Source organism: Pithys albifrons, chromosome 2 (assembly GCF_047495875.1).
Source record: "Pithys albifrons albifrons isolate INPA30051 chromosome 2, PitAlb_v1, whole genome shotgun sequence".
Lineage (NCBI taxonomy): Eukaryota > Metazoa > Chordata > Aves > Passeriformes > Thamnophilidae > Pithys > Pithys albifrons.
In genome coordinates this window covers 45,073,310-45,098,602 of record NC_092459.1, presented here as the reverse complement: position 1 = coordinate 45,098,602, position 25,293 = coordinate 45,073,310, and the positions used below count along the sequence as shown (strand labels likewise).

Here is a 25,293-nt window from a genome sequence, read left to right as displayed (position 1 = left end):
GTTTTTATTTTCTAGATCAAATGAGTTGATAATCTTATTTAGACTGATAAGTAGTTTAATTAATAAAACACTAGGAACCATTTGCAATTAAGTGAAAGTTCTACTCTGAAAAATGTAAAAGCACAGCTGAAATGAGAACTCCAGAATAGTTTGCACTCTTCCTTCCTGCCACAAAACCCACATATTGACTCAACGATTTCTTTTCTTTCCAATTTGTAGCTACTTCTTTTAAACTGAAAGATGGGACTGACTTTCTAACTACACACATGCTTAACTTCATTAGTCAAGAAATAGAATAGTTCAAGCGTGCATTTGCAGATAGGACTAAACTTATCACTTAAAAAAATTTAACAAAGCTATTTAATTTTCAGGTCAGAATGAAAATAATGGATTTTTTTGTACCACATTGCTTTACTTGTCTCATATTCATGAGAAAAATACAGCAACCTGAAAGCCATAATGGCATAATTTTTTAAAACAAATATCTCTTATAACTAGGACAAAAAGAAGATAATCAGCTTTTACCAAACAATATTAATCCTACCAATAAGAATAAACAGAAAATACATGAATATAAAGAAAAATAACATTAATAAATTGTAAACTTGTACATGTCTCAGTCCTGTGAGATTTTTCAAGCTCCTGACAAAAAGTTAGGGTACTAGCTGTATTGAAAATATTGCAGGAGCTGTCCTGGAGTTTTTAATTGAGCAAATCACAATTCAACAGCAAAAATACTCAAGCAAAAGAATGCAGCAAGTTGGAGTTGGTTGTCTCAGTTTTTCATAGGTCTTAACCGCTGCTTTGCATTCTGGTCAAAAAAAAAATCACTAATCAGTCTACATTTATTGGCTGCTGTTTTTAGCATGTAAATACAAGAGCCTTAGCAACACTGAGCTTTCAAAAGCTGTGTACTGCCTGACTTAAAATGTTTAGCCTTTTCACTGAATACTAAGTGGCTACGAATAGATCAATATTAAAACCTACCTCCTCTCTAAATTGTAAAAGTTTGAACATAATTCATATCAGAATACAGAAATAACCTGTAAATGAACACTCCACCCAGGACCTCACTATAGAGAAGGAATGATGGAGAATTCCTACTGATATCCCACTGTTTATTCTGGGATTAAAGATGGAGCATGCACAGACTAAGGAATGTTAGCAAAAGTAGATATAAAAAGATAGAATCCTAATAGCACATAATTTTTTTTCAATAACACAAATAAAACAGCACAAATTAATTAAAAACCTTATAAGAATACTAACTCCCATGACATGGTAAATACTCTCAACTCCTCTGAAGGAAATGAAAGCAAAGCACATTACAGCCTTTGCCAGAATGATCCAGAAAAACACAGCTTCTCAGTTCTAGAAAAATAGTAATAAAGCACAATAATAGCACAGTAGAAACTTCAGGTTTCCATACCAGACTTTCAGATACACACTTGCAACGTATGCAACATGCCAGCTATGAGGAAATATTAATTAAAACCTGCTATGCAAAATCAGCAAAATGCCTCTCTACATGGCAATCCAGAATTTGTTTCTTTAGGTACTATACTCTGCCGTAACTTTACTAGTTTCTGTGCAACTGTGACAGATTACAAAGAGTGATGGGCAAACAAGGTGTTAATGGGTTGGCAAATTCTTAAGCCTACAAGAAAGAAAAATATCAACAGATTTTTAGAGTGAAGATCTCCTGAATATTGTTTATCTTTACCAACAACAGTAAAAACCCCAACATATCTAGAAAACAAAAAATATTGTTCAGTGAATATTAAAGAAAGTGACCTTCAAATCACAAAAATTAGATTATTTCTATTTGACTTCACATTTTTTGAGTGGAAATTGAAATGCCTTATGAAGTACCTGTTGCTCTTCTCTTCCAGCTCGAACCTCTTGGCCATGATGAATTTGTGCCAGGCTTTTTCATCTGGTCTCTAAAAGATATATTATGGACACACAGAAGTATCATGAGAATACAGTGCTCAAAATGCTTGTTTCTTCACATAGGTTCAGTATAAGTTCTGCATATTAATAACTAATTGGAAAAGATTATGTTAATTTACTAAGTAAGTTATCTACTCATTAGAAGTTACATGTAAATATAACCTCCTCCAGTATGTATTACAGAAAGCTCCTTCAGAAATACTGACATATTCACACCACAAGAGGTCACCATTAAGGAACACAAAACCTAAGGCATTTCCATTTGTACAATAAAACTGAAAGATGAACCAAACTAAACTCAGTAAAAAACAATTGTTATTTTATCATGTTTCATTAACTGAATATAAACTCAACTAGCTTAAAACTGTAACTTCATCTATTCACAAGGAGAGTATCATTTTTCTGACAGAATTAACATTTTAAAAAGATTTAATGAGAAGACTTTGCAAGGAAACAAACACTTTAGTAACCCTTAAAGAATATATTAGAATTTCCAGGTCTGCCAATGAACTACTGAAACTGCATAGTAGTCACTAGTTCTGTTAGTATAAGAAACAGATATGTTGCAATTTCTTTGTAAAACAAGAGTAATGCTGTAATTCCTGCTGATTTTATGGTCAGTCTTTCTTTGGCCAGAAGAAACTACTACATACACCTGTAGTAACTCTATTTATTCCATTTGCCTAGCTATACACTCAAGCAGCACTGACCTAAAAGCAACATACAAGACATAGACTCTCTGCTATCAAACTGGAATCTTTCCGCCTTTAAATTCTGCACTAAAGACAAAGGTCTTAATCAAGGTTTTCTATTCTCAGTGTATCTTTAATTTAACACTTCTTATTCCATTTAAAGTTCATGTACCAATACAACCTAATCTCCTGACTCCTGAAGATGACAGTAGTGTGTTAATAATGTTATTTTGATCTTTTTTTAACCCGTTAATTTAGTTACTACTGTAAGGCTTAAAGCTAAACTGTTGTTTAAGTGGTTTGCTGGATTGGTGCCTAAATCCTGTCTGTCAGTCCAGACAGACGATGTAAGTCATCCTATCAACAGATGGAGACAGAATAAAAGACAAAGCTCTTGCAAGATCAGTTGCCTACAAAAGGGACTGGAAAGCTCACTGTGATCAGTCAAAAATTTCCCAAGCAATCACATTACAGAAGAACAGTTGCTTCATTATGGCTAACAGTGAATAATGCTTTCTTTTTAAGTGCTCCAAAATCCAAATGCTTACACAAACTATCTTGAAGTTATTTCAGCTCATATTCAGCAATTTCTACGCCTCTGGGGAAGCAATGCTTTGAAAAATCACTTTAAAAAACCCTAAAAACACATGTGCTTGCATCTCTAAAATTTTCTGACATCTCTAAGAATGGAGTTAGAGCACCAATTAAATAGTTCAGTGCATTGATAGAAAGTAAAATTTGATTCTATTTATGTTAATACCTTGTCCTACAAAAGTGGAAGTTTCAGAAATGTTTCTCTGAGTTTTAGTCACCCCTGAAATCAAGACTACAACCTGAAAGGTCACTTGGATAAGCAAAAGAACAACTTCAGTCACCTAATACTGACACAGCTATATTCAGAAATCAGTACCTTCAAGATTGTATGTAAGCATGATACTACATGCCTATATGAATATGGATGTTTGAGTTTGCTTTCCTCAGAAAAAGTTTTGTAACTAGATCCCACTTGTGCCTCTTCCACAAAAATGTAAATCCCCAGGATGAATGCAAGAAGCCTCAACAAAGACAATCCTATGAGTTTTGTTGGAAGCAAAAGCAGATTAATAGAAAAAGACACTGAAGCAAAGGATGTGGTAACTTATTAGATGGGAACACCATATGTACGAGATGGAGGGTAAGACCATGACAATTGCAACAAAAAAAAGTTTGCTTGGAACCTACTGTTTCTTAAACAGTGGTATCAACCAGTTTAGAGACTTAAATGAGTACAAAAGCTCACTGTTGTACTGCTGGTACTCACAGAACTATCTATGCTTTTGGGAAACATCCCTGTAAATTACTAGAACTCTCATTGTTTTCAGCAAAAGAAAACACTGAACATGTACATAAATGAGAATGACTGGTGGGTAGGCTTATCTTTGGGGGAAATGTGCAATTTATGAATTTTGTGAGAGATTATAAAATCCCTTTATATACCTTATCCATTATGCCAACTTCATTTTAGTTACAAAGACTTTCACTTCGTTACCTTTACATGTCCTTAGATTTTTTTTAACTGAAACTTAAGTATCTTGTTAAGAACAATGCAGTTAAAATGTAATCAATCTATTCTAAAAAATAAGTTACCTACTATTGAAGGGACTGGCTTCAGAGTGGTTGCCTTGGAAACAAAGTCAATTGGTAGAAATCTGATCATCTGATAAGGGCCTCATCAAGAAATCAACTAACAGAGGCTCTGACGATTTACAGAAGAAAAAGAACTTGGCAACTAGATCATCTCTACCCTTCTCATATAAAAGAAATCATAGTAAGCACTATGAAGAAGACTGCTTTCTTGACTGTACACAGAGTGTGAGAACTTCCAAAAGGAAAGTCAGCCAGCACTGCACTAGTGTGGTGTGGTGACCCTGGACAGATGTCAAGTGCTTAACCACAACGCTCTATCACTTCCCTCCTCAGTAGGACCAAGGGAGAAAACAAGATGGAGAAAACTGGTGGGTCATGACAAAGGCAGTTTAATAAAGCAAAAGCAAAGTCCGTGTGCAGAAGCAAAGACTTCTCACTTATTCTCAACTTATTCTCAACTTCCCACCAGCACACAATGTCCAGTCATTTTTAAGGAAGTAGGGCTTGAGTACTCTGGAGGACAAACCTCATAATAATGAATGTGGACACTCTTCCTGTCTCTTAGCTTTTACTGCTGAGCAGACATCATACGGTACCAAACATCCCTTTGGGCAGTTTGGGACAGCTGTACGGGTTATGTCCCCTCCAAAGATCTTGCCCACCTGATGCCTACTGGCAACCAGTGAATGTTGGAGAGAGAGTGATGATGCTGTGGAGCTCTGCTCCGCAGTAACAAAACGCTGGTGGTGTTACCAACACCTTTCAAGCTACCAGTGCAAAGAACAACACTATGAGGACTGCTCCAAGGAAAATTAACTCAGTCTCAGCCAGACCCAACACCTGTTTAGTATTTTCCCCTGGTGAAAGAATGAATAATTAAGTGAAAGCAGCATTTATTCAGAAATTCTGCATGTTTAGACATCTACTTGTTTGTTTTACCATTAGCAAGAGGCTCATGGCAAGATCTGCAAACTCTCACCCTTCAGGGGTATTCCAGGGGAAACCACATTTCTAAGAACTACATTCCAGAGGCAAAGAATTGAACTAGTAATCTCCAAATAAGCTACACATAACAGCAAGGTTTGACTCACAAATGTGAATGTAAGATGGAGGAATAGTGCTTGGGCTCCATCCTCATACTGAGCCGTCAACATCTGGCTACCGCTTTACTTCTAAAACAGAGTCTGGTAATGGGCCTGAATTTTGGGCCACCCTGTTCCTTAGATTTAGACTCTTAGCATCATCCCTGCTACAGTTTTGGCCCAAGAAAGGGGGTACTTTCCTTGACAAATGCCTGGGCACAGAGTGCAGATAAGCAGAGGTAGGGACATTTCCAGCCAGTACTTTGTGTCTGGGAGGGAGGGAACTAAAAATACTTTCATTGTACTAACATAACCCATGACACAGCAACTTACCACCAAAGCCAGAGAATATTGTTTCGTTTTTATTAGTTATTAGCACAGATGTATCCCTGGTGCCCCCAATTATTCAGTTACCAGTTAAGAGGGACATATGGCCTAATACTAACAAATTAGTGCTTCTCCGCAGAATTGTCTCTTTCAAACACCTGTGATCAGTGAGGTAGCAAAGCTTACCTAGAAGAAAAAGAGAACACGAACATCTTTTCTGAATTGTTCCACTTCAAGACATTCCCTCTCAACATTACCCTCTCCTCATGGTAAGGTTCCTGTAACACCTTACATATCCTTACAGTTTTGGGAGGCAAAGCTAGATAATGTGGAAGTGGAAAAGGATATATCTGGTGTCTGGAAACAGATTTCTTTTCCATTTTTAAACAAGGAAATGAAAATTAATTGCCAACTTTGTGATCTAGATTATAACATGACTCTGCAGAGCACCTAACTTTGTATTTATGGATATATTTTGTGGGCAAATGCTGTATTACTGCTTAAGGCAACTTCTTTGGGGCAGGGGGATGGTTGAAGACATCAGATCCACCAAACTGGTTTCCAATGACAGAAATAGAACCAATATTAGGCTTAACATCTGGGGATTTCCTAGAGACCAAGAAAACACAATTTTCTCAGACTCGGCTCCACACAAAACTTTCCAGTCATAAATACAATCATTAGCAACATTTAAACCAAAAAAGGTACTTTGGAAGATAACTGGAAAGACACACAGCACACTGCCTTCTGAAGGCATCACCTGTATAAACTACAATAGTACCAACATTTACAGAATGCGTATTTATATACAGCTAATAAAAATATGAAATACAACATGTTAATTAGTCCAAAAGCTTATCTTCAGCTTTAGAGTGTATCAGAAGAAGACATAAATCTGGTAAGTACAGGCACTTATAGAAAAACCTCTTCAGAAGCTCCTTCCTGATGAGAGGTCTGTGCTGCCATCATGTTAAAGATCATCCATGTGCTCTCAATAAAACACTGGCTTCACTGCTAAGTAGCATGTTCTAAAGTAAAGTAATATTTAATTGGGGGTGGGATTCTGTTTATTTTAAACAAATTTCTGGCATTTAAGTTTACTGCCTCTCACTATGTTTCTTTGATGCCTTTTTTATTCAGTTACAAAACTGTAATTATGAGTGCACAATTTCTACACATCTGTATCTGCAGAGCCTTTTCTAGTCCTATAGAACCACAATTCCTATATTCTAAATTCCTTCCTCGTAAGCAAACCTAAGCCCCGGATAGTTCCACTGTTTATCCTTAGAGCCCTTTTATTTTTTGTCTTAATTTTACTAAGGTCAACTGAACCTCGTCCTACTTAATCTAAAAGTACACTAGCCATTTACATAGTGAAAATTAAGAAGTATGACAGAGGTCACACTGAAAGTCCACCTTGCTCACTGTCCTCTAACAGTGACCAAAACCCTTCTCAGATGCCTGTAGCAAATTGAGGGTGCCTGTCTACAGTTCTCCAGTTCGTGCCTTCACGTTTTTCACCCAGATGCATTCACCATCCCCTCTTCTCTTTTCTTCTATTTTCCATCCATAGTCACTCAATGTTTCCCCAGTGTATTTTCCTTCATTCCATCCCCTTCAGCTCCCACAAACCTTCTGTTTCTCGTTTCTTTAAAACTCAAAAATGTGACTCAAACTTTTACAAATTTTATTTTGGATGCGTGATATATCAGTGTTTTCAGGTCTGCAGAAGTGTAGGAGAGCAATTTCTGACTTCACAAATCTCTGAAAACATTCTAGGCACTGCAGTAAGTAAAAGATGCAGACTGTTTATACATAAATACAAGCACTGAACATCTGATTATACAAACATACGTTGTGTGCACTGGAATGCCAGACATGATGCATCTACATCCAAAAATCAAGACATTTTACTAAGTGTAAAAAGAACAGATTCACAGAAACACTAAGCAGCTCCTGGGGGGCTATTCAAGCCAGCCAGGTGTATCAAAAGGGACTACTAGGCACAAGGTGTTCTTTCAGACTAGATTAGAGTTCAGTTCCTGATTGTGGATAATCCTTAAACAGATATGCCATTTAGAAAGACTGTTTTTTGAGATGTTACTGACATGTATATTCAGAGTGTGACTACATCTACACTGTAATCTGGGTTTATTTTTATTGCTGGAGGTATCCAGGATGGCATGCCTTCTACTGATAAGGATCATTCTGTTATTTAAACACTTGGGTACTTTCCTTTCAACCAAAGATTTACAAATTCTATATGGACTACAAAGGCAAAAGCTGCAAGGAGGTTGTGAAAGTATACACAACCAATAAATCCTTAAAAAGGACAATCAGTACTGGGTAAATAATTTTTCCCATTTTGAGTCCCTGCCAAGGGGGAGAAGAGCTCTTGTTATGCAATCAACCACGGTGTCACAATGCACCCTCCCTTCAAGGTATCAAGATACATTGATAAGAACCCTGCCAGGCCTTCTCTTCTTCACGTTAAACAGTTCCAGCTCTCAGCCTTTATTCACACAAAGGAATCCCTTAGTAGCTGGAGTCTCTCCAGTCATTTCAAATCCCTATTGCACTGGGGAGTCCAGAACTGGTCCCAGAAGTCCAAATACGGCAGCAGTTTTTATGACATAAATGAACAGGGTGCTAGATAATCTCATCTAGGCTCTCTTTTCCACAAAACATAGGGCCAGATGATCTTTTGAGGTCTCTCTTATCCTGAACTGTTGTATGAACTTGGGGTCCACCAGGATCCCCAGGTCTTTTTCTGCAAAGCTGCCGCCCATGTGGACAGCTCCCAGTATATAATGGTGCCAAGGGGCTGTTCCTCCCCAGATGCAGGACTTTGCACTCATCTTCGTTAAACTGCATGAGGTTCCTGCCAAACCATTTCTCCAGCCTGTTGAGGTTCCTCTGACCAATCCTCTGGTACATCAGCCAATGGGTTGTTATCGTTTTTTTCTAAATTGTCCAGAACTGTGGTCTCATGAACTGTGCATCAGGTCTCTTGGCAGGAGTGCTGCAGAACACTGTGCAAAGATACATAGCGCCCTAGACCAAGTCTGACAGGGCACAGCCAGACTCAGCAGCTTTGCCTCAAAGAGAAGGATAGCAGTTTCAGGAAAAGTTAAAGGGAACTAATGGTGATCCTGGGAATTAGGACACTGAGGAAGATGCAGCAGACCCTTGAATCAGCAGCAAGGGGCAAGGTGGCACAAGGGCCACAAGGCAAAGAAGGAGAGTCTGATGTGGAGCTGCAGCAAGTGAGAGAAACTGCAACAGATCTCAGAGAAGGTTCATTAACACAGTGCTTATGAACCACTGCTTCAGAACACAAGCCCCTGCCACGATTCTTCCCCCATAAATGCTTAGTGATCAGGAAACAAGAGTTCTAACTCTAAACCATAACTGCTGATGTTGACAACAAGATGTTACTCTGCAGACTTTAAAAGGAAGTATAAACATCATCCTAGTATTTTGGCCAAAGCAACTAATAGGAATTGTTTTTAGCTTTTGGCAAAATGAGAAAATTAGTATTTTGTTTTGTTATTTCTCTCATAGAAGTTAATTGGCGTGTGGAAAAATTAATATTTGCAGTTTTCACTAATCTCTTTATTCCTATTTCATTATACTATCCAGACCTTTTATGTTGCCAGAAGGACATGAGACTTACTTGGTTTTTTGTATTGTCTTTTATTAGTTGAATAGTAGGGAATATGGTTTTGTGGATTTTGTTTTAAACCAAGTGATTTCTTCTTGACCCATAACACAGCACTTGAAAGGCACTATCTTTTTAGACAAAGACTTGACCTTCACTGATCCACTTAACAGAACGTGTCCCTGTTTTGCTCAGCTGCCACAGATCTTCCATTCTACAGTGTCATATGAGGGACATCCAAGACAGCTACAAACACAGTCTCAAAATAAGCAGTAAGCATGTTTTGAAGAAAAGAGAATTAGAACAACAGCTCATTTTTAAAGACTATTTGCCTTTTAGAAAAAATAATGGAGACGGCAAATCATTTGCAGACAGCTAAAAGAGATATAAAATAAAATAGTAATCTAATTACATAAGCCTCTAGTCAGTCCTGCTTCTCAACTACAATACTTTTCAGAAGAATACAAATAATTGAAAAACTAGTAATACAGATATTCCAAAATTATTTCAGGAATTGTAGAGGATTATATAATAAGGAACACCATAAGAGAAGACAAAATAAAGGGAGTGAGAACTACAATCAAGTCTGTAACTGATACTCCTGATATGAGAACAGATAACTAGCACAAAGGCAACATAATTTGCAAAAATACGTCAACAAGTAGGCCAACTACACTCTGAGTCATCCTAAAGATGACCAAATAACAATTCTTCTATGAACACTATTATGTGTATAGTCCATTTCTTATGACAACTCTAGTGATAAAGATAGTATTCTTATTTATACATGCTGTTGATGAACTTAATGCAGATATTAAACAGTATGGCTTAAAAGAATAATCAAGGTTGATGAAAAGCCTCTATCCTTTTTATTCTTCACTGTCTTTACATCTTCTGCCTAATACAGAAAATATTAACAGTAACTGTTTGTGGCAGGCAATCAGACAAGTGACAGCCTAATTCTAACCATAAAATACACCTAAAACACTAGCCTAAATATATTTGAGTCTGAAAATCACACCACCTTCATCTTCCTAGCTTGAATCTTGCATAAGCACTGTAATTTTGAACAAAAAAAAATTTAAATCCATTGTTACTACAGTTTTACCGAGACTGAATTCGCAATCCTTCCTTACCCTTTGTGTGGCACATTTCCCAGTCTAGAATTACAATTTGATTAGTATTAAGGACTCTCAAGACCAAGATCTCCCAGATTTGGAGACCAATGACCTTGTCCTGAAACTTAAGACTCTCTTTGGAGTACACAGTAAAAACGAGCCTAAACTCCACTGTCTCTTCCATAAGAGACCAGTGATAACCACTACCTGTTACTCTAGAAGTCTACAAAAAGTTCTAAAGAAAATAATTCTTTATTCCCAATGTTCTCTCAGTATCCCCTAACACTGTACAAAACCAGACAAGTTCTTGGAATTGTCACACTTTCAAAAACACTGCAGAAAGCTCCACTTGTGAAAGATTTCCCATCACTAAACCGTTTCTTTCTTAAATTAGTGCTCCAAATAGCAAGTGGAACTGAGGCAGAAATAGAGAAAGATTCGTCTGGAGTAGATTAATTTCCTGTTTCCCTGTCTTTATTAGAACTCCAGTAGTTGTCAATATATGTAAGAAAAAGACTAATCCTGAAAAAAACTCTGCAGAATCAGTTAAATCATACAACAACATAATATCTACACCATGTCGTTCATTTCAAAAAATCATCCAGAGCAGAAAAAAATGGGTGTTCCCTTCAGGAAAGAAATTTCTCTTCTCTGCAGGAACCCTTTTCCTTGAAGAGGAAAAGAATGTACATTTTGGGTACACATGTGAAGATAGTTTAAGCCATCAAACAGAAGTGATTTCCAGTGGTGCTCTCCAACTCACCCTATTCTATCAATCTGTGATTCATTTGCCCCCTGCTTTTACAATTTTCTCTTGAAATATTCCAAAACTCTAAAAAGCACAAGAAAAAGTAGTGTCATGAAAGCAGCTGATGAATACCATGTCAAGGATACTGCCAAACAGACATTTAATAAGGAGAGCAGTGGTGAGGGAAAACAGGATACAGTATATCTTCTTTACAGCAACTGCTAATCCTTTTGTAGCTATTTATAGAAATCACTTTTTTATTAAAAAAAGTGTAGAACAGGCTACTTGGGAATGAACTGTTTGCCATCAAACTTATCCTCATTGAAGGCACCTAAGTTTCTAAGGAGTCCTGGAATGACATCTAAGCTTTCAGAATACTGAAAAATTGGGAGTAGGAAAAAAAACAAATCATCTTTTCTCACCCGGGAAACTGTTGTTCTTCATCAGCAAATCTGCCATCACTGTTAACACTTCTGTTGAAATATATGAATGCAGAAAACATTTTAAAAGTTTCATTTCTATAGCAATCACAACAGATGACAAGGCACAATGGCTGGAAGAAGATGTAAACAAAACTCAGCTTCTTTATGATTGTCAGAAATTGTTCCTTGCTTTCCTGAGGCAACATGCCAATAAATTCAATCTGCTTCAATTAATATATCTATTCTATTACAGCTAGATGGTTATTTGCAAAATAGAATTGCAAACAAAATGACAAATAACCTTTCCCCTCAAAAGGTCCTTTTCTCTTTTTTCCCCCCACTACCTTTATAAAGCAGTAGTGATTTGATTAGCACTGCTCATTCTTTCCATCAGTCCTTGTGGTAACAACATGAGATGGCAAGTGAGCAAGTCTCTTGTTGGAATAAAGTACTTCCTTTCTGTTCTCTTGTAAGTAAATATGATAGCACTAATGGCAGGAATCTGCCATGCTTTTTTGGCATGCTCTACTGTTTCATCATTAGCAGAAAACCAGCTTTATTAGAAAAGCTATTTCAGTATATACATAGGAACTGTGAGGAAAGGGAAGTAAGGAGTCTCACACACCTTCTCCTGTATGAAGCATAGTATTTCTACAATCCTCTTGCTTAATTCCAGCAAGGATCTTAAATCACTGGGATATAGAACTGAGGCTGACACAACTGTTCCACATCAAGAATGTCAAGACTCCACTTAAAAAAAGATTTCAGATTTCCTTAAGCCTTTATCCTATTACTCTCAATGTACTTTCAATGGAAAATATCTTGTAACTTGGTACAAGATGCCTCAAGTATTTATGACAGACAACCAGATGCAAACTAATCTTAGCAATCATCTAGTACCTATAAACATGCTCTACTGAGAAAGAATGCCAAAACTCTATTGAAATGATCCCTTTATGTTTCTGGAGCCTTTTATATACAACTGCTATGAAGAACAAACTACACACAAGACCAGGTTTGTGGTACCTTGTCAGATGAAGAATGACATCTCTGAACCCAGACAAGGCCTTAGACCATAGACTCGTGTAGTATCACAGAATCATAGAATAGATTGGGTTGGAAAGGACCTCCGGGATCATCAAGTCCAACCCTTGGTCCAACTCCAGTCCATTTACCAGATCATGGCACTCAGTGTCATGGCCCATCTCAGTTAAAAAACCTCCAGGGAAGGTGAATCCACCACCTCTCTGGGCAGGCCATTCCAATGCCTGATTACTCTCTCTGGAAAGAATTTTTTTCTGATCTCCAACTGAAATTTTCCCTGGCAGAGCTTGAGCCCATGCCCCTTTGTCCTATTGCTGAGTGCCTGGGAGAAGAGACCAACCCCCACCTGGCTAGAACTTCCCTTCAGGTAGTTCTAGACAGTGATGAGGTCACCTCTGAGCCTTCTCTTCTCCAGGCTAAACAACCCCAGCTCCCTCAGCCTCTCCCCATAGGGCTTGTGCTCCAGTCCCTTCACCAGCCTTGTTGCTCTTCTCTGGACTCGCTCCAGCACCTCAATATCCTTTCTGAACTGAGGGGCCCAGAACTGAACACAGCACTCAAGGTGTGGCCTCACCAACGCAGAGTACAGGGGGAAGGATCACTTCCCTGGGCCTGCTGGCCATGCTATTTTTGATACAGGCCAGGATGCCATTGGCCTTCTTGGCCACCTGGACACACTGTTGGCTCATGTTGAGCTTCCTGTCAATTAGTACCCCCAGGTCCCTTTCTGCCTGGCTGCTCTCCAGCCACTCTGTGCCCAGCCTGTAGCACTGCATGGGGTTGTTGTGGCCAAAGTGCAGGACCCAAAGTGCAGGCACTTGAATGCCGGACCAAAGTGTTCATTGCTCTAAGTCCTAACAAAGAGTCAGAACATATGAGAACAGCTGAGATTACCTACAGTCATTCCTGCATACGATGGCATGAACTGCCTGGGCTAATACAGATGTGGGATCTTTATCCTCTACTAAAGGGAAAGCATTTTGAATTACTCTTGTGCATATTGCAGCAATGCAGGTATGTCTGCTACTCTAAGCCATAAGACCACATAAATGGTGTCAGGCAGCATTGCTTAGGGAGCATTGGCAAAACCTGTCTCTGACTCACGTACACAGAAAGCATGCACAATCCACAGAAGAGGTAAAAATGGACCATTCAAAAATTCAGATCTTGTATTCAACACTGAACAATGGAGGAATATTACATTACTCTTCTATTTTGGAGAAAACCACTCAGAACAATATTGGAAAACCATTTTTTGTATTATCTTAAGGCCAGCAATTTGAGATCTAAGTAAGTGATGCATGAGATTTATGACTGTGAAAAGCACCAGTAACAAAAACCCAAAATCAAAAACTTGGGGAGCTCTCAAGCTTATGAAGAGAAATGTCTAATTCTGAACAGACAGCATGTCTAATGGGTTAACTGTTCAATGATACTTGCAAGTTTTAAAATTATGACTCAGAAGGAAGGTCATTCTTTCGAATCAATAAAAGTATCCACCAATCCTTTTCTATTAGAGTCACTTGGATACAGCCATCAACTGTAACAGGAACTCAAACTGAAAGCAGGACTGAAAACAGCAGGATACACATTACACAAAAGGAACTATCCATTTCAACTGCAACACTAAAGTACTTCACACCACACCTTTACTAAATAAAAATCAAACTCCACTAATTTATGTAGTCTTTATCTAAAATGTTTTTGGATCACTGATTTTAATGGGAGAAAATTATTTCACACTGAAGCATTCTCCTTGGTACTTTATTTTCATTTATTTCATTTTTCATATATTTTCCATCTTTAGGCTTATTTTCTCATTCTTCCTCCCTCCATACTCATGAAACTTTCTCTTTGCTAACACAAGTCTTCAATCTTTCAGATTATTTTTAATTCTGCTTATAGTTTAATATAAAACAGTACTATGATATCTCTGCAAAGTATCATTTGCTGTAACAGCCTCAAGGGACAACATTCTCTAAACTATTTAGTGCTATCATCAAGATGGTAAAAGAAAGGTCTTTCATTTTATAAAATTAAGAAGATAATCTTTAACGTGAAGGGTACTTAGGAATATCCAAGGAAATATTTTTTTCCTAAGCATACAGACATGCTAGAAAGAAGATAATTACTGGCAAATATTTATTTGCAAAAGTGAACAAGTGTTTATACGGATCCATTTTGAAAATAAAGTGGGTTTTGTTCTTTGTTGTTGAGGTTGTCAAGGTTATTAGCACCAAATGGTGGTTCATCCAACTACTAATGCAGCAACTGATACATCTACTGAACAAAGTGCCAAGGGACTATTCCTCCCTCTGCAGAAATTCAGGTCGGAATCAAAAGAAAAACAAATTACTTAACTGGGAATTAAAGAATGGATATAATAATGTAGGTTCAGTAACAACAAACTGCATGCACATAAATCTCACAAATTTCTTACACCTGTTCAGTCTTTAAAAAAAAAGAAAAAATCACAAACTAAAAATTCAAAGCCACAAAAAATTCTGCCTCCTCTGACAATGAGTTTAAGCCTGGTTTTGGTATACGAACAAACTAGAACTGAAAATGGCTTCACTCATCTGTTGAGCTAAGGGAAGAATGTATAGCATCTTATAACAACAGAACTGACCTGCAAAAGCCAGCACATTGCATTTAAACTTGAGTATTCTGCACGCAATGATCAGAACACTTAGTTTCAGAATATTAATGATCAAACAAATCAAACGTTACTTCCTATCAAACAGATTTCTACCAACATTTTTTTACAAGGTAATTTTTTGCATGTAGAAACTTCCTAAGAGAAGAAATGCAAATTTTTCTAATAATCTAAACATAGTTTTATTTTAAACATATATAGTGTTACCTTCAAAATTCATCTGTTTTAAACATTTTGATACTTGCACAATTGAATATTTAGGAAGAGGGTTGTGTGGAAGATGCACATTACCATACTTGACCAATACTGACCTGTCTCCTCTCAGCTGAAATAAAAACCTTCCTGCTCTCCCTTCCATGAAGTCTTCGCTCCCTGATCTGCTGATACGCTCATTACAAATTAATTGTCTACTTTCATCATTGAATGGTGTGTATAACCTTTGCTCTGCTAAGCAGTTATTATTACTTCTGCCAAGATTATGCATCATCATAGCCGGTACTTCCAAATCTAGCTTTTCTTTGTCTGAAACAGTCAAAGAGAACACATTTTGTAGAAGTGTCCTTACACAATACACACACAGATGACAGATTCCAAAGTTACTTTTTGTCATGCTAGATTATCAAAATTTGCTTGTATCAATTTAAAAGGTAAGAAAGCTAAAGACTATTAAGAGTAAAGTAGTCAATGTCTTCTTATAAACAGCATTTATTAAAGTCTTTTGGTTTTGTGGTTTAACATTTTAATATTTCATCTTTCTTTATTTCCCTTTTACAGATAAGTGGATTGTACCTTGTGAAAAAAGTGATTGCATTTCAGGATCTGAATATTATGAAGGAACTTGAGAAAAAGATAGCTGTTAATCTTGTACCTTGGTATGTACACATGGTAAGAATCTTCACAAAAAAACCCCATGTAAACATTTGCATGATCCCCAAAGGGGAGAAGAGACCCACTCAGGCTATAGCTATGTTGGGTTCTCAAATTCTTCCATTAGTAACATCAACTTATTAAGACTAACGGATTAAACTACACATAAGGGTACATTACATAAAGATATATTTATAGACTAAGTATATCTTAGTATAGTGATGTAAAGTTTAGTATTTTTTGTATGACTTATTTTGCAGTAAGATAAAAAGTGAGATACTCGGTTTATCATGTAAAGTAAGAATCTAGACAATGTAAGAATTGTCATTATTATAGATAAGTCCCCATTAAAGAAAGAGTCCCATCACATTTCATTATTAGCTAACATGCAGGAAGCCAAGATGGCATTTCCCATCTGCAAGAAAATTACTTCTAAATCTCACATTTAGCAAACTTTATTAAGTCTCCACTAATGAAACCCTTAATAACAAATACGATGTAGTTGATGTAGTTGGAGGCCTGTAAAGACATATCACTCCTTTTTACTCCTCCTTTTATGCTCAACAATCCATCAAGGAATCTCCTTAGATGATGGCATCTCATTATCTCTTTAAACATGTCAGCATTTAATATTAATTTTACCCACTGAAGAAAACTTTCAATAAAATTCCATTACTTGGAAACCTATAGGAAAAAGAGGTACCTGAGTAGCTTTCAACTCCCTTTCAGAAGTGAAGGCCAGCATCATTTTTGGAAACCACAGTTTCAAAACCACCTTAAAGCCGTTTAAATACTTTCAAAATTTACACTGAAAGGACCTTTAATATAATAATTCATGTAATTAACAATACTAAACCCCATCATGCAGGTAATTTTTCTAGCAAATAATACATATCAAAACATTCTTACTCTGACCCGGAGGAACCACTTTAGCAGAAAATAAATTTCCCAGAGAAGCTGTTCTAGACAAGCATGCCCGAGCACTGCTGACTTTTCTAACCTCTGCAGCATCAGCAGGAGGCTTAGGAAGGAAAACAGAAGAATCTTCATCTTTTGCAGAAGTGGTTACTATTGGTTTCTGTGACAAAGATAAAGAACACTTTTAAATAAAAATACAGATAATTTCATTTTCATATATAGGCAAAAACTGAAAAAAAAAAGAAACCCGCATGATTTATAACTAAGGGCTAAGTTCAGAACAGAACAGAATTTACACAGGCTTGCTGATTAAGAAATTTTCATATCCAGAAGCTAATATCATTCCATCGAACAAACCAGATGTCTATACCATTATCACCACAGAAAGCCATTTAAAAGCCAACACTGAGGCATGCAGAGAACAAAAACTAGCTTGAGTAGAAAAAAAAAATTATTTATTCCTCATAAATACTCGTTTAACTACATCTGCAGCATGCTTATTTATCAAAGAAAATGTGCCAACAGCTTGTGCTAACAATTCTAGAGATACATCTCTTCTCCGATTTGTTTTGGAGCACTAAAACCACTTCCAATGTGTTCATATCATATGTACCACTTCCCATCACACTGAGGCAAATTGTACAGAAACATGGAAGTCCAAGTTTTATTTATGCCAGTGTCTTGCACCTAAGAGGATGTGACCAACCCCCTGAACGTCCAGTACAAAACACTTGTGCCCTTGCCCTACATAAAGGCAGTGACCTGTAAGATCAAGATTCTCTAATGACTTCCATATAATAAAGAATCCACTAGAAAAGTCTCCAGCTGATCCTTCAGAGCTCTCCACTGTATGAGGTGAAGATAGTCAAGAGGTGAGACCCACTCCCCACAACCACCATGACTGAAACAAGCTCTTCATATACAGTGTACTAATTCAATATCTATTGGTAAAGCAAAAAAGGCAGGTTTTGCATTGGTTAGTACTTTTCTCTATTTTTTTTTTGACTCTCACACATGAAATAAATGATAATTTAATACCAGTACTTAAATAAAACTGTAGATGCATTTAGTCTACCTAACAGTATGCTCAGAATTTTTTAACTTGATTACTACATTACCTTATTGAAATTATAGAGGTACAACATTTCTTCAATTTTTTCCCCTTAGTTTCCTAAAGAATGCTCTATTTAGATAACTGACTTGAAGAAGCAATGTATATAGCAAACATATTTAACTGATTTACCATGCTTTGTTCTCTCAGGTACTAAAAAAAATGATGGTGACTTAACCCCATATTTAAAAATCAAATATTAAAAAAAGAACTTAAAAGAGCAGATACACTTATAAATTGAACACAATTCACAATTTTCACACAGGAAGGGGTTCTCAAAGTACCTCTGTCTGTTTTGAAATAAGCCATAATCACTACATTTTATAGAAGTGCAAGCCAAGCTGAAAGCACAACCACCTTTTCAAGCTACTGATCATAGAACCACAGATTAGATGAGATTGGAAGGGATCCCTTGAGGTCCAAGAGCCACTCTCAAGTAGGGCCACCTAAACGCAGTTGTCCAGGACCATATCCAAGAAGCTTTTGAAGATTTCTGGGCAAACTGTACCAGGGCTTTGAAAACTTCACAGCCAGAAAAGTTTTTTCTGCAGTTCCAGTGTGTGCCCCCTGCCTCTGGTCGTATGATGGAAAAGAGGCTGACCTGATCCTCTTTCCACCTGCCTTTTCAGGACAAGATCTTCTCTGGTCCTCTGCAGGATGAATGTTCCCATCTCTCTCTGTCCCTTTGCTACTCTTCTGGACCTTCAACAGACTCTCTCCAGTAGCTCCATCTCTTGTACCAGTATGCTCAGAGCTGGACACAGCACCCCAGGTACAGCCTTACCAGTGCTGAGCAGAGGGGAAGGATCATTTCCTTTAACCTGCTGCCAACACTTCTCCTAATACAGCCCTGGATGCCATCAGCCACCTTCTTAACAGAAAGGGCTCATTTTTGGCTCATGTTGATGCTCATGAACATTTTCTGTTCTAGTAAACTTACACCAGAAAGCTAATCAGGTATCTGTCTTCTGATTCTTGGTAATGTCACTTAGAATTACAAAGCAATAGCGCTTCTTTAAACCATTTAAATTATTTTCAGGTTTATTTTGGGGGGAAAAAATGACAAATTGACTATAACTCTCAGACTAACATTATAACAGGCCTTCATTTTCCCCTAACATGTTTAAAAATGAGCCAACAATGAGCCCAGGTGGCCAAGAAGGCCAATGGCATCCTGGCCTGTATCAAAACTAGTGTGGCTAGCAGGACCAGGGAAGTGATCCTTCCCCTGTACTCTGCGTTGGTGAGGCCACACCTTGAGGATTGTGTTCAGTTCTGGGCCCCTCAGTTCAGGAAAGATATTGAGGTGCTGGAGCGAGTCCAGAGAAGAGCAACAAGGCTGGTGAAGGGACTGGAGCACAAGCCCTATGAGGAGAGGCTGAGGGAGCTGGGGTTGCTTAGCCTGGAGAAGAGGAGGCTCAGAGGTGACCTCATCACTGTCCAGAACTACCTGAAGGGAAGTTCCAGCCTGGTGGGGGTTGGTCTCTTCTCCCAGGCACTCAGCAATAGGACAAAGGGGCACGGGCTCAAGCTCTGCCAGGGGAAATTTCAGTTGGAGATCAGAAAAAAATTCTTTCCAGAGAGAGTAATCAGGCTTTGGAATGGCCTGCCCAGAGAGGTGGTGGATTCACCTTCCCTGGAGGTTTTTAAACTGAGATGGGCCGTGGCATTGAGTGCCATGATCTGGTAAATGGACTGGAGTTGGACCAAGGGTTGGACCTGATGATCTCTGAAGTCTTTTCCAACCCAATCGATTCTATATCATATCTTTTCCTAGCACTACCAGGACACATATTTTTATGTTGGTACTGCACGAGTTATTTTCAGAGTACTCACGTGATCCAGTGGACTAAGACGAACACCAGACACTGGTCTTGATTCAGTCAAATCAAAACTGGATGCACGAAGACTAACAAAGAAATGAAACACAATATGAATAAAGCAGACCCAGTGTTTTGTGATTGGCTAGTTCTTTTAATTGTATATTTCATCCCTCTGCCAATGAATGTGGGGAAAAGAAGGAAGAAAGGAAGAGTGACAGAGCACTTTACACTATCCCTCTTCTTCCACAAACTTTGATACCCAGGAATCTAGCACAACAAGGAAGAAGAATTACAAGATCACCTGCACAGCTGCCACGATACAGTTTATTTTATACATCTATAACAATTCTCTAATATAAGCCTAAATCCATGCACAAACCCAGCTGCCCAAGCTATTTGACACAAGCTGAACACTGCGGGGCAGAAAATCCAGGCTTGTGCAGGCAGGAATATGCTCCTTCCCACACAAAGAACCAGCACAGAGAGAACAAGCATGGATATCAGCCAGAGGGACCTCATTACCTGATCACAAGGCTTTTGCCTTCTGTAAGGGCACAGCGCTATGCAGCAAGGAATATCATACACATTGATTTCCTAAAGTCATGCTGCCATGAAAACAGCACGGACACTGACTGGCTTGTATAGCCAAACATGTTTCAGCATCCTTTGTGGCATGCCTGACACCTAACATTACAAATACAGCTCATATCTCCTCCCTGTAGTCATTGCAGAACTGGTACATAAGGAGAGCTAAAAAGTTATTGGGAAAATGGTTGAAAATAGCTCACGATATAATTTTTTTCTTTTTTATCATAAGAGACAGCTCTATTGAATTCCGTGAATTGCAGTACATAACAAAACTCCACACAGAAATAATTTTGAAGTAGTATAAATTTTGGTTTAAAATGAACATTTCAAACTTCAAGACCTACCATATTTCTCTTAAAAGATCTGAGAAGGCTCTGAAAAAAGATCTTGCATACAGGTTATACGGAAACAAGCAAGCTTCCATGTGTCCTAGGAAAAAAGCTGAAGACTCTGTCAATTAAAAGCATTTAATTTAGAATTTAAGGAAAAGATAAGTAGCAGACCATTTTTTTACACTATTCTCCACACAGAAAACTAGTGCAATGACTGCTGCTGGTAGCTCGAAACCACAGGAACTTCCTGGACATGGAAATAAACACTAACAACCATTAGAAGAAGGCAAAGGATGTGATTAGGAATACAGATTAACACAGGGAAAATAATCACCAGAAACAATTACAGAATTAAATCTCTTGCTCTTAATGGATATTTGAAAAAAATCTTAAAACCATGGTACCTAAAAACTGAAGGGGGTCTATTCTGAGGACCTTGCGAGAATCCAGATCCAAAAAGTTTCCTTTGACCATCTGTAGGTGTAAATGGTCTTCGAGTTTCTACTGTTTGTAGAACATTTCTGGCTTCATTTATAATCTCTGAACAGGTTTTCTGCTTTGCCACTGAAGGCCAGTACAATGGTTCTGCCTTTTTTGTATTTTCAGCCTCTGAAGCTTGCATTCCTCTGTAAAGTACTGCAAAGGAAGAACACTGCACAATATATGTGAAAGGCACAAAGTATTATGATAGTTTTAAATTATAAACTATTCATTCATCACTGGTTATGCTGCCCCAATGTAGTCAAAAAGGATATAATAACTAAATCCTAGACAGTGCTAAACTAGTGCAAAATAAGGCTCATTGATACTGCATTTCCCCCCCTACTCCCCTGTTCTGTAGGAAAACAGTCAAGAACAGAAAGCATCTGGCATCAAGGACCCTTCATTTTTTACAGGGAGCTAAAATATACCACCATGCTCCATGGGCTAAACATGGTCCTCCACAACACCATAGCAAATCTGTTTCTTGACACTTGATTACTTCAGAAACTTCACAGCCAAAACAGGAATTCAATACTGTGCTGTTAAGAGACAGGGTTTTTCCAACTTTGGAAAAACCCAATATATATATCAACTTTACCAAAGACAGCTTCCTAATACATCAAAGAGGCATTATTATCAGTAACTGAATCTCAGTTATCAGCAATTGATAAGAAGAGACAAGGAAGAACAAGCAATCCATTTTCCTTCTCTGAAAGAAACAATCCCCAATCCACCCCCAAGCACATACAAAGAAAGATAACACTAATACAACAGAAGTTGTCATAGCAAACTTCCAATGAGTGTTCTGTCCTCCTGCATCTTCTGGAAAATGCAGCGGGCAACCAAAGACTTGCTCCAAAATCTCCTGAGTCCCGCAAACCCAACCATCACTATTATAGTCCAGTTCTCTGTAGATACCATCCTTGTCATTTTACAGCAAACTCATCACGAGTCTAAAATGATCCAAAATTCCTCTTCTCCTTTGCAAACTTAACTAAAAAATAAAATACGTTTCTGCACTGTGACTCAGACCATCTGGTAACTTCTATTCTCTCACATAGCTTATGACAATGAACTGACAGTAGATCAGACACCATCATCTTGGTTATTTCTAAACTACAGAGTAAAAAAATGTTATTTCTTTAATTAGTTAGTTCAATTCTTCCATTTCTGCATTTTTACCTTTTCAACTGCTTCTTCCTTCGAGAGCTTGTACATTCTGGCACACTGTCTTTCCTTGATGCACACCTAACCCCTTCAGCAGAACTACCCAGCACACAACTGGATGCTATAATTCACTAAATGATGCATAATTAACAAAAACACAGGAACAGATCAGGAACCTGCCATAGTTATTAATATTTCTGATTACCATGAATATTTTGCTTATTTTCACTGTTACTGAATTTGGTTCTCTACACTACTACCTACTTTCTCCTTTAATACAATGTGATTCAAAAAATGTTCCACTGCAGTAGTCTGTTTGGAGCAATTACAGTAAGTTCTCACTAAAAAGGGAAGATGGATTATCATTCCCTATTCTCTCAGCTACTGGGAGTCAAGATTTTGACCTTAAGTGGAATGTCTTCTGTGTAGGCCATATGTCTGATTCAGTTGTTATTCAACACACATGGAAACAACAGCCGTGAATAAATACTAAAACATGATCAACAAGAATACAAATCAGAAATTTGAATTCACATTTCTTATTTCCTGGTCTATAGATTAGCATTCACCTCATTACATTTTTAAATAAATCTTCTCATGTAATCTAATATATTACATTTGATCTCTGAAGGACAGACTTTTCTTTAGTTCTTAAAGTGGTCTCTGTGCTCTGACACAGATTTATGGGATTTACATATATGTTCTTCACAGTTAAACTAAGAAGCAACCTGAGAGATATGATATGTTTCTGTGAAACAGGACCACTTCCAGTACGATAACAGAATCGTAGAACCAGGAGTGAGAAGACATTCACAAGGTTTTGTTACTGCTACTGCAAACTGCAAATTTTCTACACTAGAGGTACATTTATTTGTGAGGGTTCCACCAAACTTTCCTTATAACAACTTTTTCTTGACACTTTCACATCTCTTTTTTTTTAACTGGCAAAGGAATTTGTCTATTAAAAGCTTAATTAGCCAAGTCCTACTATTTGTGCACTGTTAGCACCATACACACTCAGATGTGGGAAATGACATGGTACCAATATGTTTTCTGATGATAAGCCTCTGGTGACAAAGACACCAGAAGTTTTCTTGGCTTTGATGAGCATAAGGCACCACAATCATTCAACTGCAGCACCAAAGACTAACTTAAAATAAGTTGCAACAGCATGCAACAAGTAGAAGGTGGATGCATAGGATAAAGAAGTACAAGAGTGGAAGGGAAATGACTGCATACAATATGCTTTTACCCTTGCTTTACACAAGACTAGTCCTGCCTCGTTTTGTATTTATTTGTAAGGATTTCTGTTTTTTCTGTGAACCCCAATGCACTTGTTAATATAAAGTACCTTAGCTGCAAATAAGAAACAATTCCAACTATTAGTGCTTCTTTCTAAAAATCCAGCAGTGCACCCCTTTTTGCTCCCCAATCCCAGAAGGAAACAGACAGAGGGAGCACTGCAGTGTCAATGCAGACAGCGTAACTGGTGCACACAGACCTTGCCCCGCACTGCTGTCACCATTTCCCAGCCTTTAACCTGCACAGGTGTAGATCTCCCTTCTGACTCTCCACTGGAAAGCAGATTATCAAAGCAGTGCCTGAAATGCCATACTTGGACTCTTTTTTCCCCATTTTTTTACCCAGAGGCCTGGTCTTTGCTGTACAGGAAGATCTGAATGCAGCAGATAATGGTGTAGAGAACTCCAGATTAGTCCCAGCGATGACCAGAAGCGAGACAGCTGTACCCTCACAGCACTTAGGTCAATCAAGATGAGAGAACCATGGCTGACCGCATCAGATGTGGCACCATACTGGCTCTGCCATCCTCTCTCCCACCTCAAAACCAGTATCATTTAACTGCTAGAGTGCAGAGTGGGTATCCTTGCAAGCACTACGTACACTGAGGAGAAGCCCCATACTCGAACTGTGAACTCACTGCTCAATGATAGCTGAACCCATGTTCTGTCTCCCCTAGCAAATCTCTAGAATTGTCAACACACAAACATAGGTTTAGTAAAAATATGCAAATAATATCTATTATTAGACATGACTTTAAACACCAGCCACTTACCAATCACAACTGATACACTTTCAGCTTGGTGAAATTTTGAAGTAGAGAAATCACTATCAAAAAGAAACAAGAACAAAGTTAAGGAGAATGGACCCTCAAAAGGGAGGTTTCCAGTCAAGCTGTGAGACAACATGTTCAAGAGAATCACAGAATCATAGAATCAATGGGGTTGGAAAGAACCTCCGAGATCATCAAGTCCAGCCCTTGGTCCAACTCCAGTCCATTTACCAGATCATGGCACTCAGTGTCACAGGCAATCTCAGTTTAAAAACCTCCAGGGATGGGGAATCCACCACCTCTCTGGACAGCCCATTCCAATGCCTGATTACTCACTCTGGAAAGAATTTTTTCTGAACTCCAACTGAAATTTCCCCTGGCAGAGCTTGAGCCTGTGCCCCCTTGTCCTATTGCTGAGTGCCTGGGAGAAGAGACCAACCCCCACCTGGCTAGAACTTCCCTTCAGGTAGTTCTAGACAGTGATGAGGTCACCTCTGAGCCTCCTCTTCTCCAGGCTAAACAACCCCAGCTCCCTCAGCCTCTCCCCACAGGGCTTATGCTCCAGTCCCTTCACTAGCCTTGTTGCTCTTTAAACTTGTCGCTC

At 38.1% G+C, this 25,293-nt stretch overlaps 1 protein-coding gene across 7 annotated transcripts in view; it reads right to left on the bottom strand.

Moving 5' to 3' along the window:
* Nucleotides 1-25,293, bottom strand: part of ARMC2 (armadillo repeat containing 2) — a 69,368-nt gene that overhangs the window by 43,504 nt on the left and 571 nt on the right. For 4 of the 7 annotated variants that reach the window (XM_071548863.1, XM_071548867.1, XM_071548868.1 and 1 more), the window contains exons 2-8: nucleotides 24,693-24,745; nucleotides 21,373-21,604; nucleotides 20,062-20,134; nucleotides 17,106-17,274; nucleotides 15,641-15,851; nucleotides 11,630-11,680; nucleotides 1,873-1,943 (exon numbers count right to left, since the gene is read on the bottom strand). In XM_071548863.1, coding sequence (XP_071404964.1) covers nucleotides 1,873-1,943; nucleotides 11,630-11,680; nucleotides 15,641-15,851; nucleotides 17,106-17,274; nucleotides 20,062-20,134; nucleotides 21,373-21,590 — 793 coding nt within the window. In that variant the 5' untranslated portion in view covers nucleotides 21,591-21,604; nucleotides 24,693-24,745. Of the gene's footprint in view, nucleotides 1-1,872; nucleotides 1,944-11,629; nucleotides 11,681-15,640; nucleotides 15,852-17,105; nucleotides 17,294-20,061; nucleotides 20,135-21,372; nucleotides 21,605-24,692; nucleotides 24,746-25,293 lie in introns of those variants that run through there. The other 3 variants (XM_071548866.1, XM_071548865.1, XM_071548869.1) reach the window with 3 other exon arrangements.